The sequence below is a fragment of the Barbus barbus genome, assembly GCF_936440315.1.
Source record: "Barbus barbus genome assembly, chromosome: 11".
NCBI lineage: Eukaryota > Metazoa > Chordata > Actinopteri > Cypriniformes > Cyprinidae > Barbus > Barbus barbus.
Window position 1 is genome coordinate 5951503 of NC_136739.1, and position 12343 is coordinate 5963845.

General features: G+C 39.8%; 1 protein-coding gene across 1 annotated transcript in view; it reads right to left on the reverse strand.

Moving 5' to 3' along the window:
- The window catches only part of LOC306876904 (SLAIN motif-containing protein 1-like), a 16161-nt gene continuing 3818 nt past the window's right edge, over window positions 1-12343 (reverse strand). The window contains exons 3-9 of the mRNA XM_079428354.1: window positions 11370-11486; window positions 5785-5883; window positions 4635-4784; window positions 3135-3470; window positions 2369-2548; window positions 1984-2260; window positions 1-795 (exon numbers count right to left, since the gene is read on the reverse strand). Coding sequence (XP_079284480.1) covers window positions 720-795; window positions 1984-2260; window positions 2369-2548; window positions 3135-3470; window positions 4635-4784; window positions 5785-5883; window positions 11370-11486 — 1235 coding nt within the window. The 3' untranslated portion in view covers window positions 1-719. The remainder of the gene's footprint in view (window positions 796-1983; window positions 2261-2368; window positions 2549-3134; window positions 3471-4634; window positions 4785-5784; window positions 5884-11369; window positions 11487-12343) is intronic.

The window sequence follows — 12343 nt, forward strand, 5'->3', positions numbered from 1 at the left end:
CAAAAGCCTTTTATTCAACACAGGAAAAACATACTATCCATTCCACTCCATCATAAACCAGTTCTTTAAAAAAAGAAAAACAAATGTTACCATTTGATGTGCAAATGTCTTGTCCACAGTGCTCTGTATCACGAGCATCATGTAAACATACAATCTGGAATGACTGCCATTTACTCTAGGCTGCATTTGTACTTCAAAAAGTCCTTTTCGTCTGCTTTTACAAATGCATCAGATCACCCACATAATTCAACTTGCCACATGTTGCAACATAATTGACAACATTATTAAAAAAGGAATGCAACTTGCACAACAGAAACCAATCAGGTACTAGTCTGGCAATACTGGTTATCTAATGTAACAATGCAAGTTAGCAGTAAAAGTGCTATTTGAGAGACAATGACTTATGCTTATTAAATTATAACATCTACCAAAACCAATACTGTCCTTATGTTCATATCTAATTATTAATAACATTTGACAATTGGTTTCAATGGTTAAAAAATTGTGCTGCAATTAGGCAAATTATTTGCACGTAAACACTTGTATGCATAATTCTCTGGGTTTCAGCCATTAGACATATTGCAGTGGTGCTGTATTGCATTTGTTAACAGTGCTTTTCAGCTTCGAATCACTTGATGTTATCTTATTTCCACTTCAGGTCTAGTTGTGCCCAGTTGTGCCCAGCCAGCTGGGCCTGAGACATTTAAGGTCTGAGCAGTTTAATAGCAGCCGTCCCTCCAGCTGCCGTCCCGCAGGGCACTCAAAGCAGAGACACTCTTCGGTGGGGTCAGTAAACTGCAATGACAGTGACTAGTGTTAATGACAGCAGTACATTATAGTGTATATAAAATATCATTATCATTTATCAATAAGAATCAATTTTTTACTAATCAATTTCAACTAACAATGAACAATTTTTAACCAATTCTTAGTTAATGTAAATTTCTACATATATTAATACATTTTAACTCAAATTTAAATTGAATTACGAACAAATATAAACTAGCAATGAAATACTGTGTATGAAATTAAATATTTTTTAAACCTTTTTAAAACATTAAGCTATGCTGCTGCTCAAAAGATTTTGTTTTCAAAAAAAGTCTGTTATGCTCATCAAGGCTGCATTTATTTGATAAAAATACAGTAATAACAGAAATATTATTATAATCTAAAATAACCGTTTTATATTTTAATATTTTTCAAATGTAATTAAAGCTGAATTTTCAGCATTACTCCAGTCTTCAGTGTCATATGATCCTTCAAAAATCATTCTATTATGCTTATTATGCCCAAGAAACATTTCTGATTATTATCAAAACAGTAGTGATACTTAAACCCATAATATGTTTTTTTAGGTTTATTTGATAAATATAAAGTTCATAAGAACAGCATTTATTTGAAGTAGAAATCTTTTGCAACATTATAAATTACTTTACTATGCCACTTTTGCACAGTTGAATGCATCCTTATTAACAGTAATAATACTGAAAAGATAAAACTGCATGTGAGTAAATTGAATATATCCACTAGGGAGTTCTAAGAATTAATAATTCCTGACAGTATTTTTAGGGCTGTCAAATATTACAAATTTTAATTTGAGTTAATTACATGATATGCTGATTAATTAATGAAAAAGAAATTGCAATATAATTTTTTGGTTGAGAAAAGCCTCTAAATCAAGTTGTTTTTGCAGATAAATCAATTACTGAAATTACAAAAAGTGACTTCAAGTCAATATATGGTTTGTTTTATGTCTCATTAAACATAAGCCTAACACTATTTTGCAGCCAACAACAATTCATTTTTCTGAGTTTGTCTGAAGTTTACTGGTAACTACATGTACATTTGCTTCAGTGAATATGAAATTTGATAATTATCAGTAATTGTTTAACAATACTATTAACATCCTGGATGAGAAGCCCAATAGCGAATGTACAGTAATACATTCACAAAAGTAGAGGAGGAAGAATTGTGAATAATTACCTGCGCATGGGCTGGGCAATTTTACTGCGTGAGGCCCCACTTGTCCCAACAAAGGAAGCAGGCCGAGGTAGAGCGCTACGACTGGAGGAGGGGGCGCTGGGTTTGCTGGGGAGAGGGATGCTGCTGCTGCTGGGGATAGAGTGGAGACTAACAGAGGAAGGCATTGTGGTGGCACTCTGGATGGTAGGGCTCACGTAGGCTGTGGCTTTCAGAGGAGGCCGTGTTGAGAAGTTACCCACGCTCTGAACTCGCTGCTGTAACTGGCCCGGAGAGGGAACTGAGATTGAACAGAGAGCAATCAAATTTGACCTGAGGTTCATGACAAAGTGCGATATAATCAGCTACTAAGATAACTATTATCATTTAATGTGATGTTTGGCCTTACTTGCAGACTGTATCTTGGTCAGACCACTGTGGGAATCAAAACTCTGACTGTTTCGGAGTAATGACAAAGGTGAGGACGATGTGGCAACGTGACCGGTCGGAGAAGGAACATTAGGCACACTGATGACACTGGGAATGCTGGGAGCTCGAATTAGGTTTGGCATGCTCCTCCGTAGCTTGTCTGAAAAAAGTAAGGCAATGCATGCATATACAATGCAATTATTACTATTTTGAATACATGAAAACAAACTTAATTACATTTTTTCTATTCTATAACTATTGTTTCTATGGAAGACGAGTTTTAGAATATGCATACACACACACACACACACACACACACACCTTCAAGACAAACCAAGTTTTAAAATAAATAAAACATACAAAATCTTATAAATAAATGTAAAAAAAACCTTTGACTTTTTCTATGGATTCGTTAGTAGATTACAGTTTCACATGTCTTCCTCTGTTCTCTATTTTAAGTTATTTCTCAGCCAGCTCTTTGTGTCTCTGGCCAGTTTGCTGTTTTTGGAGTTTTTTTGTTTTAATTTTTATAAAATAAGTTTTGTGCTCAACATATTTATTACAACTAACTCTAAAGCTCTCCAAGGCTATTTAACTTCAGTTTGGTTTCCAAACACAAGATGACGCCAAGCAAAGATCTATTCCACCAAACAGCTTTCATTTTAAAACAGAGAGAGTAAGTTATTGCTTTCAGTGTTATCACTATATTTTCAGTCTGTGCTTGATAAGAGAGTGTGTCGTCTGACCTGCATTGGCTCTGTAGCTCTGGGTCTCTGTAGCTGTGCTGGAGCTGTGGTTGGGCAAGTGCAGCTGCTGGAAGGACAGGCTGCCGAGGTACTGAGGCGTGGAGGGGCTGCGCCGGCACTCTCTCATGCTGGAGAGGCTCTGTGAGTGGGACGTGCTGCGCTGCATGGAGGACGTCCGGAAGAGCCGCAGCTGCGGAGCGGACAGCTGATCGTACTCCTCCTCTTCCTCCAGCTCAGCCTCACTCCTCATGCTCCTGCGTGCGCCTGTGTGCATCGAAAAACTGGCACTGCGGCACGTGGCTGTGGCAGCGGTGCTCGCGTACTCCTGCCGTAGACCTAAACACAAACACATGAAGCATCCTGAGTACAAAATACTTCTTCTACCCCAGTTTACACTAACGAAGAATGTTGCTAATCTAACAGTTTCAGATCCCATTGACTTCCATTGTAATTAAGCCCGATCACCGAGGTGTGAGGACCCTATTGGAATTGCTCAATTTCTTCTTCTTCTTCTCCAAAATGAATTGCAATTTTTAGGGCCTAAACATGCTCAAAGACTCATGAAACTTTGCATCTGATATGGATTTCAGAAGTGGGTGTAGCAAAATGGCTCAATAGCGCCACCTATAAAATATAAATGAGGTGCCAATTGAGCCATGTTTCACATGCATGTACGAAATTCGGGAGACACATGTAACACACCAACACCTACAAAAAAAACTAACTGACAGGAAGTCTGTTATTTTTAATTTTCTCTGAAAATTTTGTGCCGTTTTTGCCATTTTCAGGCGTTGTATTTAAACAAACTCCTCCTAGAGATTTAAACAGATCAACACCAAATTTAGTCAGTGTAATCTAAAGCCCTTTGTGACGTTAAATTGCGAACAAAATGGGGTTTCGTTGAAGGGCGTGTCCATGGCAGCCTGACAAATTACGATGTTTCGCCATGAAACAGGAAGTTGTTGTAACTCAGGCATACAATGTCCGATCTGCCCCAAACATCACATGTTTGATAAGAGTCCTGTCCTGAACACATCTTAAGGCCAATATTCTGTTATAATCATAGCACCACCTTTTGGTAAACAGGATATGTCATGTTTTATATTAACTCATACATGCCATGTTCAATCAGCACCAAACTTCATAAAAGTTTCATAAAAGTCTTGGCCTGAAGACATCTACATGTCAATATCCAGATATAGTCATAGTGCCACCAGCTGGCAGGAAGTTTGGCACATATAAATGACATATTCCTCCTATATTTACCACTTTAAAAGCATATTGCTGACCGTTCGCAGTTTTCCTAAAGCCACCAGCTGGCGGTGAGCCCTGGCCCTTTCAACGCTGGTTGCAGCTTTAATTATAATGACAGTTTATGGGAACTGAAAGTGTTTGGGGACCAACATTCTTCAAAATACCTCTTTTATGTTCCACAGACAAAAATCATACAGGTTTGGAATGACATGAGGGTAACCATGTGATGTATTAAAGCAGACGTACTCTCCTCCTGCAGTCGGGCCATGACCTCCACATCAGTCATGTCCTGAAGCTTATAGCTCATAGAGATGGAGTCGTCCTCCAGTTCACTGACACTGAGCTCACTGTCTATGGATGACTGTGGACTGAGAGGCCTTTGACGATGACTATTACCTGAAATGAGACATGGAGAACTCAGTCTCACACATATACGGCACAGACTGATAAAACTTAAACAACTGTCACTTATTTAAAGTGCATTTTTACATTGATTGAAAATCATGGTGTCCTGTCTTGTTCAGTTTGTCTAATAACAAAAGTGTTGATGGCAAATAACACTCCTCATATGAAAATAAATAAATAGTATTTTTGCTTGACACACAGTGTTGATGTGCAGAAAACATACTGAATTACTGACTGCAGAAATTACTCTGGGTTTTATTTATTTATATATTTTTGTGCATAAAAGAAAATACGATGCATATTTTAAGACATCACAATAAACATAGCTTTTGAAGGTGTCTTTATTTTATAGTGAGTCAACTAAATGAAACATTGACTAACAATGTTTTTAGTTTTATCTTAAATGAAAATTGTACCGTCATATTCTTTATGGTGAAATTAAATTGTAAAAAGCAGAAAAATTATAATACTGACCTACGATAAGTAACCTTTTGGCTAACATCTACAGAAAATCTAATGATATAATTTTTTTTTACTTTTTGTGAATGTTTTTGTCTTTGGGGAACAAAATATTTTTGATTAATAGTAAATCAAAATGTAGGGTTTGAACCAATTCATAAATATAATTTAAGAAGCAGCACAACTGTTTCAACACCGATAATAATAAGAAAGCAGTAAATGAAAGTAAAGAAAACATATTATTTTGAAGGATCATGTGACACTGAAGACTGGAGTAATGATGCTGAAAAATGAGCTTTGCCTCACAGGAATAAATTACATTTTAAAATATATTAAAATAGATTTTAATAACATTTCACAATATTGTTTTTGACCAAATAAATGCAGCCTTGGTTGGCATAAGTGACTTCTTTCAAAATCATTAAAAAAAAAATCTTATCAACCCCAAACTTTTGAAAGACTCCAAATACAGCACTGGATAAGTTGTGTGTATGCTTTGTGGAGCATGATGGGAGATCTTGGTCAAGCTTACTTTGTGTAGCTGTGTGATAGAGGAATGTGGGAGATCTTTCGGTTAGGCTTGAGCAGTTTCTCCCTGTGAGAGACTTCTGATGGTTTGGTGAAGGTGGATCTGGTTCAGGAGAGAGATGATCGATAAATCAAAATATGGTATGGAGTAAAAATCCCCTTTATAAACAATGATGAAAAATATAAAGGCATTAAATTCAGTTTTGTGTGCTAAATAAATTCTTTGTTGGGATGTCATTTGCTGTCCACTGTAAAATCTGTGTTCTAAAGCAAAACCAGTTGAGAACCACTGATCTAATATAGTCCAACCAGGACCATATGCAGACCTTCTGTGACAAAGTATCACAACCAAATCTTTGTCTTGTGTAACATATGCTGCAGCGGTCACTTCCAGACACCATGATGTCGTCACAACTCATTAGTGATGTCTCACGTTTCTCATGGCTTGAAAAATGCTGAGCTGACTGAAAGAAATGATACCTGATGCCTGGAAAAAAAATCAATATGTTTTCTCTCAGCTATTCTGACTGCTATGTCTTTACTTTTCACAAGTACCTAGTTTACCAGTATATTTCAATTAAAAATTAATAATAGTTCTATATTATACATATGGCCCTTGTGAAAAAGGGTGCTTAAGTGTATTGAATATGCAGCTATAGTGTACTTCAAATCTTAAAAGTTTTAAAAAATCTGTACTTGCAGATTAATAAAAGGCCACTTAAGTGTACTTAAAGAGAGTACACTTTAATGACTGTTTCTTAACACACTTAAGAGCACCTTTAAAAAGTGCACTTTGTAATAATGTGAAGTTAAAAGTTTTGCTTTAAAATATATTTTATATTATTGTTTTAATAGTTTAAAGAAGTACACTTTACTACAACACATAGAAAGTACTTTATACGTGTAAAGTCTCATTTAATATTACTTTTAAAGATAATATATTTTAAATGTACTAAATTGTAACTCCATTATTACAAATGTGTAATATTACTATTGCAAAATTGTATATTTAATATTACACATTAATATAAATGTGTAATATTAAATATACAAATATATTTAAATACATTACATATATGCATTTTAATAGAAATTGGTTACACTTTATTTGTACAAGGTGTCCTTGTTACAGTGTAATTATACATTTAAGTACTGAGTAATATTGATAAACTCGGTATTGATTAACACATTAAATGTCTCGGTTATGTATGTAACCCTCGTTCCCTGATGGAGGGAACGGAGATGTTATGTCGTGACGACATTAGGGGATTCACTAGAGAGCCCCAATCATCTCTGACTTTAAGAGAAAACGCCAATGAATATTGGCTAGTGGATTTTGCATACCTGAGCCACTCCCCGTGCATACAGGTATAAATAGGCGACAGGTGCATCCACTCATCAGGTTTTCCGCTGAGGAGCCGAGAACGTGTCCTTGGCACCCAGCGATGGTTCAAGATTGTAGCATGGGGACATAACGTCTCCGTTCCCTCCATCAGGGAACGAGGGTTACGTACATAACCGAGACGTTCCCTATCTGTCGGTCACTATGAGTTGTCGTGACGACATTAGGGGTCCATAGAAAGCGCCACAACCTGAACCCCGTCACAACCTTATGGCATTGCAAATGTTGACAAGCAAGTGCGTGACAAACCAATGCCATGCAAAGGTCGTAACCTTCCCATCGCCCCAGCGCAAATTAGCTGACCTTGGTACTCGCAGGGACCACAGGTGAGTACATCGCTGCTGGAGATAGCCAAGCCGCTGTTCCTTTCACCACAGAATTTAGAAGGGATTTCAACCTTCAACGAAAGTTTGCTTCAAGTCTTTCCTATTTGTTGTTACAGCTTGGCAGTAACGACGGGGAAGCGAGCCTTCCAGAGAAGGGCTCTACGGAGGCCACATCCTGCCCGCAGGGAGGTAACACGTGGAGACACTGATATGGACTGACCCAGGCCTGGGGCAGTACTACATATGAAATGGGACTCTGAGGCAGATCCTACCTAGGAGTAGGGAGGAGAGCTGCCAACAGAGCCAGACAGAGTTCTCTGTCAAAGGGAAGACACAGGTTTACAGAGGGGGAAACCTTACCGTGGAAGAATACCCATATGGGATTGCCTGTAGGGAATCAAGCCGTATGGACACCTAGCCCAGTACAGGGGCTGACCGGAGACCCGGGCGAACTAACACCAGTACTGGGCCTGGCGTCAGACTGCTCCGCCCAGTCCGACTGCTGAGGGTGCTGGAGGAACTCCACCAGGGTTCGCCGTCCGGGGAACTATACTGGAGGAAGAAAAAGGCGCTCACATCACCGGGTGAAGGGGAATGGTGCAGCAAGCGTGACACTGGCCAGCTCTTCCCGCCACTTACCTGTTACCCAACACCTGAAGAAACTGGCTCAACGCGGACACTGAAAATCTCGTGAAGGTGTTCGGTGTCGCCCAGCCCACAGCTCTACAGATGTCTGCCAGAGAGGCGCCATGCGCCAAGCATAGGAGGAGGCAACACTCCGTGTGGAGTGAGCCCTCATCCCCAGGGGGCATGGCTCGCCTTGAGATAGATACGCCAAGGCGATGGCATCCACGATCCAGTGGGCCAACCTCTGCTTGAAGACAGCCTTCCCTTTCTACTGACCTCCGTAGCAGACAAGGAGCTGCTCAGAGCTTCTAATGCTCCGGGTGCGGTCCACATACTGTATATGCGCAGCACTCTTACGGGACACAGCAACACCAAGGCTGGGCCTGCCTCCTCCGAGGGCAACGCTTGCAGGTTCACCACCTGAAGGGCTTGGTGAGAACCTTGGGCACGTATCCAGGCCAGGGTCTCAGGATAACGTGAGAGTAGTCCGGCCTGAGCACAAGACACTCTTCGCTCACCGAAATGCTTGGAGGTCCTGATCCTCTTGATGGAAGTGAGCGCAGTCAGGAGCGCTTTTCTTGCAGACAGGAACTTCAGCTCGACTGAAACCAGCAGCTCAAAGGGACCCCTTTGAAGTCCAGCCAGGACGACAGAGAGATCACAGGAGGGCACCAGGGGTGGCCTAGGAGGATTAAACTGAATCGCATAGCCGAGTTGGACTGTGCAAATGAGACAGAAGGACGAGTTGGGCAGTGCAAGCCATGCCCCCAAACTCTGTGCGAGTGGCACCAAAGGGACATCGCTCTTCTCAACAAGGCTGAGCCATAGATGGTGCTTTTGGACCACAAGTGTGGACATCGCCTTCCCGAGGGGCTGCGTTGTGACTTCCATCGCCCGCAGGGCCAGGTCAGTCGCCGAGCGCAGTTCCTGCTTCAACCTTGGGTTGGTACTACCCTCATGCATTTTAATGCCTTGACTTGGTGTACTTGCAGGATAGCTATGGCATGCAGAGCAGAGGCAGCTTGGCCCGCAGCGCTGTAAGCTTTGGATGCGAGAGCGGCCGTCAGCTTACAGGCTTTGGATGGGAGACGAGGACGATTCCTCCAAGTGGCGGCATTTTGCAGGCACAGGTGCACCGCAACCGCACTCTCCACCTGGGGAATGTCAACGTACCCCCTAGCCTCAGATGACCATTGCCCATCCCCCAATGCTGCGATCGAAATCTAATCCTCTATCGGCACGCCAAATGAAATGCGTCACACTGTAAGACGGCACAGCAGAATCACCGGGGAGCCGCACAGAACAGCTGCTGCGGGAGGAGTGAAAGGTCCGTGGGGACTGGCCCGGCAGAAAGCTTTCACTGTAACCCTCAGATTGCCCAGAGCACTAGTTGATGGTTCTCTGCTCGTGGCAGAGAAGCAAGCGCGGGTAGTGACAGAGTGGGAGGAGAGACAGAGTCTCTCCTCCCATCCCCGTGAGGAGAGATAGGCGCGATCGCAGCACTGCCATGGTTACACGCTCAGAACGAACGCATAACCATCCATGACCGCAGCTTCAGCGTGCTGGATGCCCAGACACTGAAGACAACGATCGTGGCTGTCGACCCGCAACCAAAAGGACACGGTCGGAACGGCGTCTTTAAAAAGACGCGAACCGACCGTGATTTGCTCTTTTAGGAAATCTGCTCTTTTAGTTGAAGTGCCCAGGGGAATCCTTGCAGACAGGGACACCGCTGTTTGCACCGTGACACCAAACAGAACAGCTTCCAGACATATGATGAATGGCTTTGTGGAGATCAACACGTTCATCCACTCGGCTCCAAAGCAAAAATCTGATGAGAGGATGCACCTGTCGCCTATTTATACCCGTATGCATGGGGAGTGGCTCAGGTATGCAAAATCCATGAAATGATCCAATGAAATATTCATTGGCGTTTTCTCTTAAAGTCAGAGATGATTGGGGCTCCCTAGTAAATCCCCTAACGTCGTCACGACATAACTCGTAGTGACCGACAGATAGGGAACTACATGTACTTACTAGTGCTGTCAAATGATTAATCGCGATTAATCGCATCCAAAATAAAAGTTTTTGTTTACATAATATATGTGTGAATACTGTGTATATTTATTATGTATGTATAAATAAATACACACACATACAGTATATATTCTGAAAATATTTCCATGCATTTCCATGTATATATTTATATCCATATAACTGATATTGTATATAAATATTTTAGATATATAAACATAACATTTTTCATGCATATCTGTGTATTTATATATACATAATAAAACACACAGTACATACACACATATATTATGTAAACAAAAACATTTATTTTGGATGCGATTAATCACGATTAATCGTTTGACAGCACTAGTACTTACTATATGGGTAGGGTTAGGATTAAGGTTTGGCTTAGAGTTACTTGCATGTAATTATGCATAATTAATTGTTATTATAATAGTAAGTACATATAACGTGTAACAAGGACACCTTAAAATAAAGTGTTACTGAAATTACATTAAAGTAAATTTTAGTATATCATAAATGTCAGTTCATTCAGCAGTAGCCTACAGTTTAACTATATTTCAAAGACAAATGAATTATGAAATTACATATACCCCCGGTTTCACAGACCAGGTTTAAGCCTAATCCTCGACTAAAATGTATGTCTGAGCTGTTTCAACTGAAATAAACTTGCACTGATTGATCTTAATATATATCAGTGCCTTTGTTTAGTCTCAAGATGCACACCTGCAATGTTTTTTTTTTCTAAGTACATTCATAAAAATGACTTAAATGTCCTAATTGAACTATAGCCTAATCCTGGTTTAGTCTAAGCACTGTCTGTGAAACTGGGCCATAAAGAAGTCTTAATGGTCCAACTTAAATGGGTCAAAAAAAGCTCTCTGAAGTTCAACTAATTGCATTCCATATTAAAACTATATACATTTTTTTTAAATAAAAAGTGTCTGAAAACATTCAGTTCACTTTGAAAGTATATAATTTCTGTAATATGTACTCTTTTTTTTAAAGTAAGCTATGTAAGTCTTCTTCTTTTCCACAAGGGCCTGTATAATACATACATACAAACTATGCAGTTTATCAGGCATAGAGTACAGAACCTCTATCAGCAGTTAGAGAGAGTTAGAGAAAGCATCTAATGAATAATAATGAGAAATTGTTTCTGGTCTTGAGTTAGGATGAGTGAGGCGCAAGTGTTACCTGTTTGCTCAGTTAGTGCAGGTTTAGTATAGGGTTTAGAACAGCTGCTTAAAGAAGAGAGTTCATCTACAGGACTGTACAGAACACTTGAAGAGAGGAGGCCTCTCCATCTTTTGGCTAATGGGAAAAGAGAAGTGCAATTAATAAATAAACATGACAAACAGCACATTAATATATTAATAGTATGGTTAGCGTACTATGGTGAATAAGGATAATAAACAAGTAAAGAAATAAAGTTTCTGTAGTTTTTATTAAATATATATTTTTTTAAAACAATCTATTTAAACAATTAAGAAATTTAAAGGGATAGTTCCCCCAAAAATGAAAATTCTGTCATCATGTATGAATTTCTTTGTTCTGCCGAACACAAAGGAAGATATTTTGAAGAAAGTTTGTAACCAGGCTGTTTTGGGGCACTATTGACTTCCATATTAGGAAAGAAAAAATACTATGGAAGTCAATGGTGCCCCAAAACTGCTCTGTTTCCCACATTCTTCAGAATATCTTCCTTTGTGTTCAGCAGAACAAAGACATGTATACAGGTTTGGAACTACTTGAGGGTGAGTAAATGATGACAGAATTTAAATTTTTGGGGGAACTAACCCTTTAAGCTATTTCTGACAATTTTGGAAAACAGTAACTAGGACATTCTTCTCAATTTCTCCTTTTGTGTTCTGTGGAAGAAGAAAAGGTTTGAAACATTCATTTTGGGTCAAATTATTTCTTTAAAAGAGTGAAACTGGGTTGAATGAGTTATTGGTAGTCAAGCGGACCACAGTACTTATGCGTACCTTAACAATTAGCCTTTCCAAGATCACATAAAAACAAGCATTCACGGCTACCCAGAAAACAAAGGTTTTCAGAGGCTGCCGGAACAAAGATGTATTCATGACCCCGTTTACAGAGAGCCAAGCTCGCTGAATCTGGCCTTTCAAAGGCCTTTCAGAGCGCCCGCAACTCAACAATACACATCT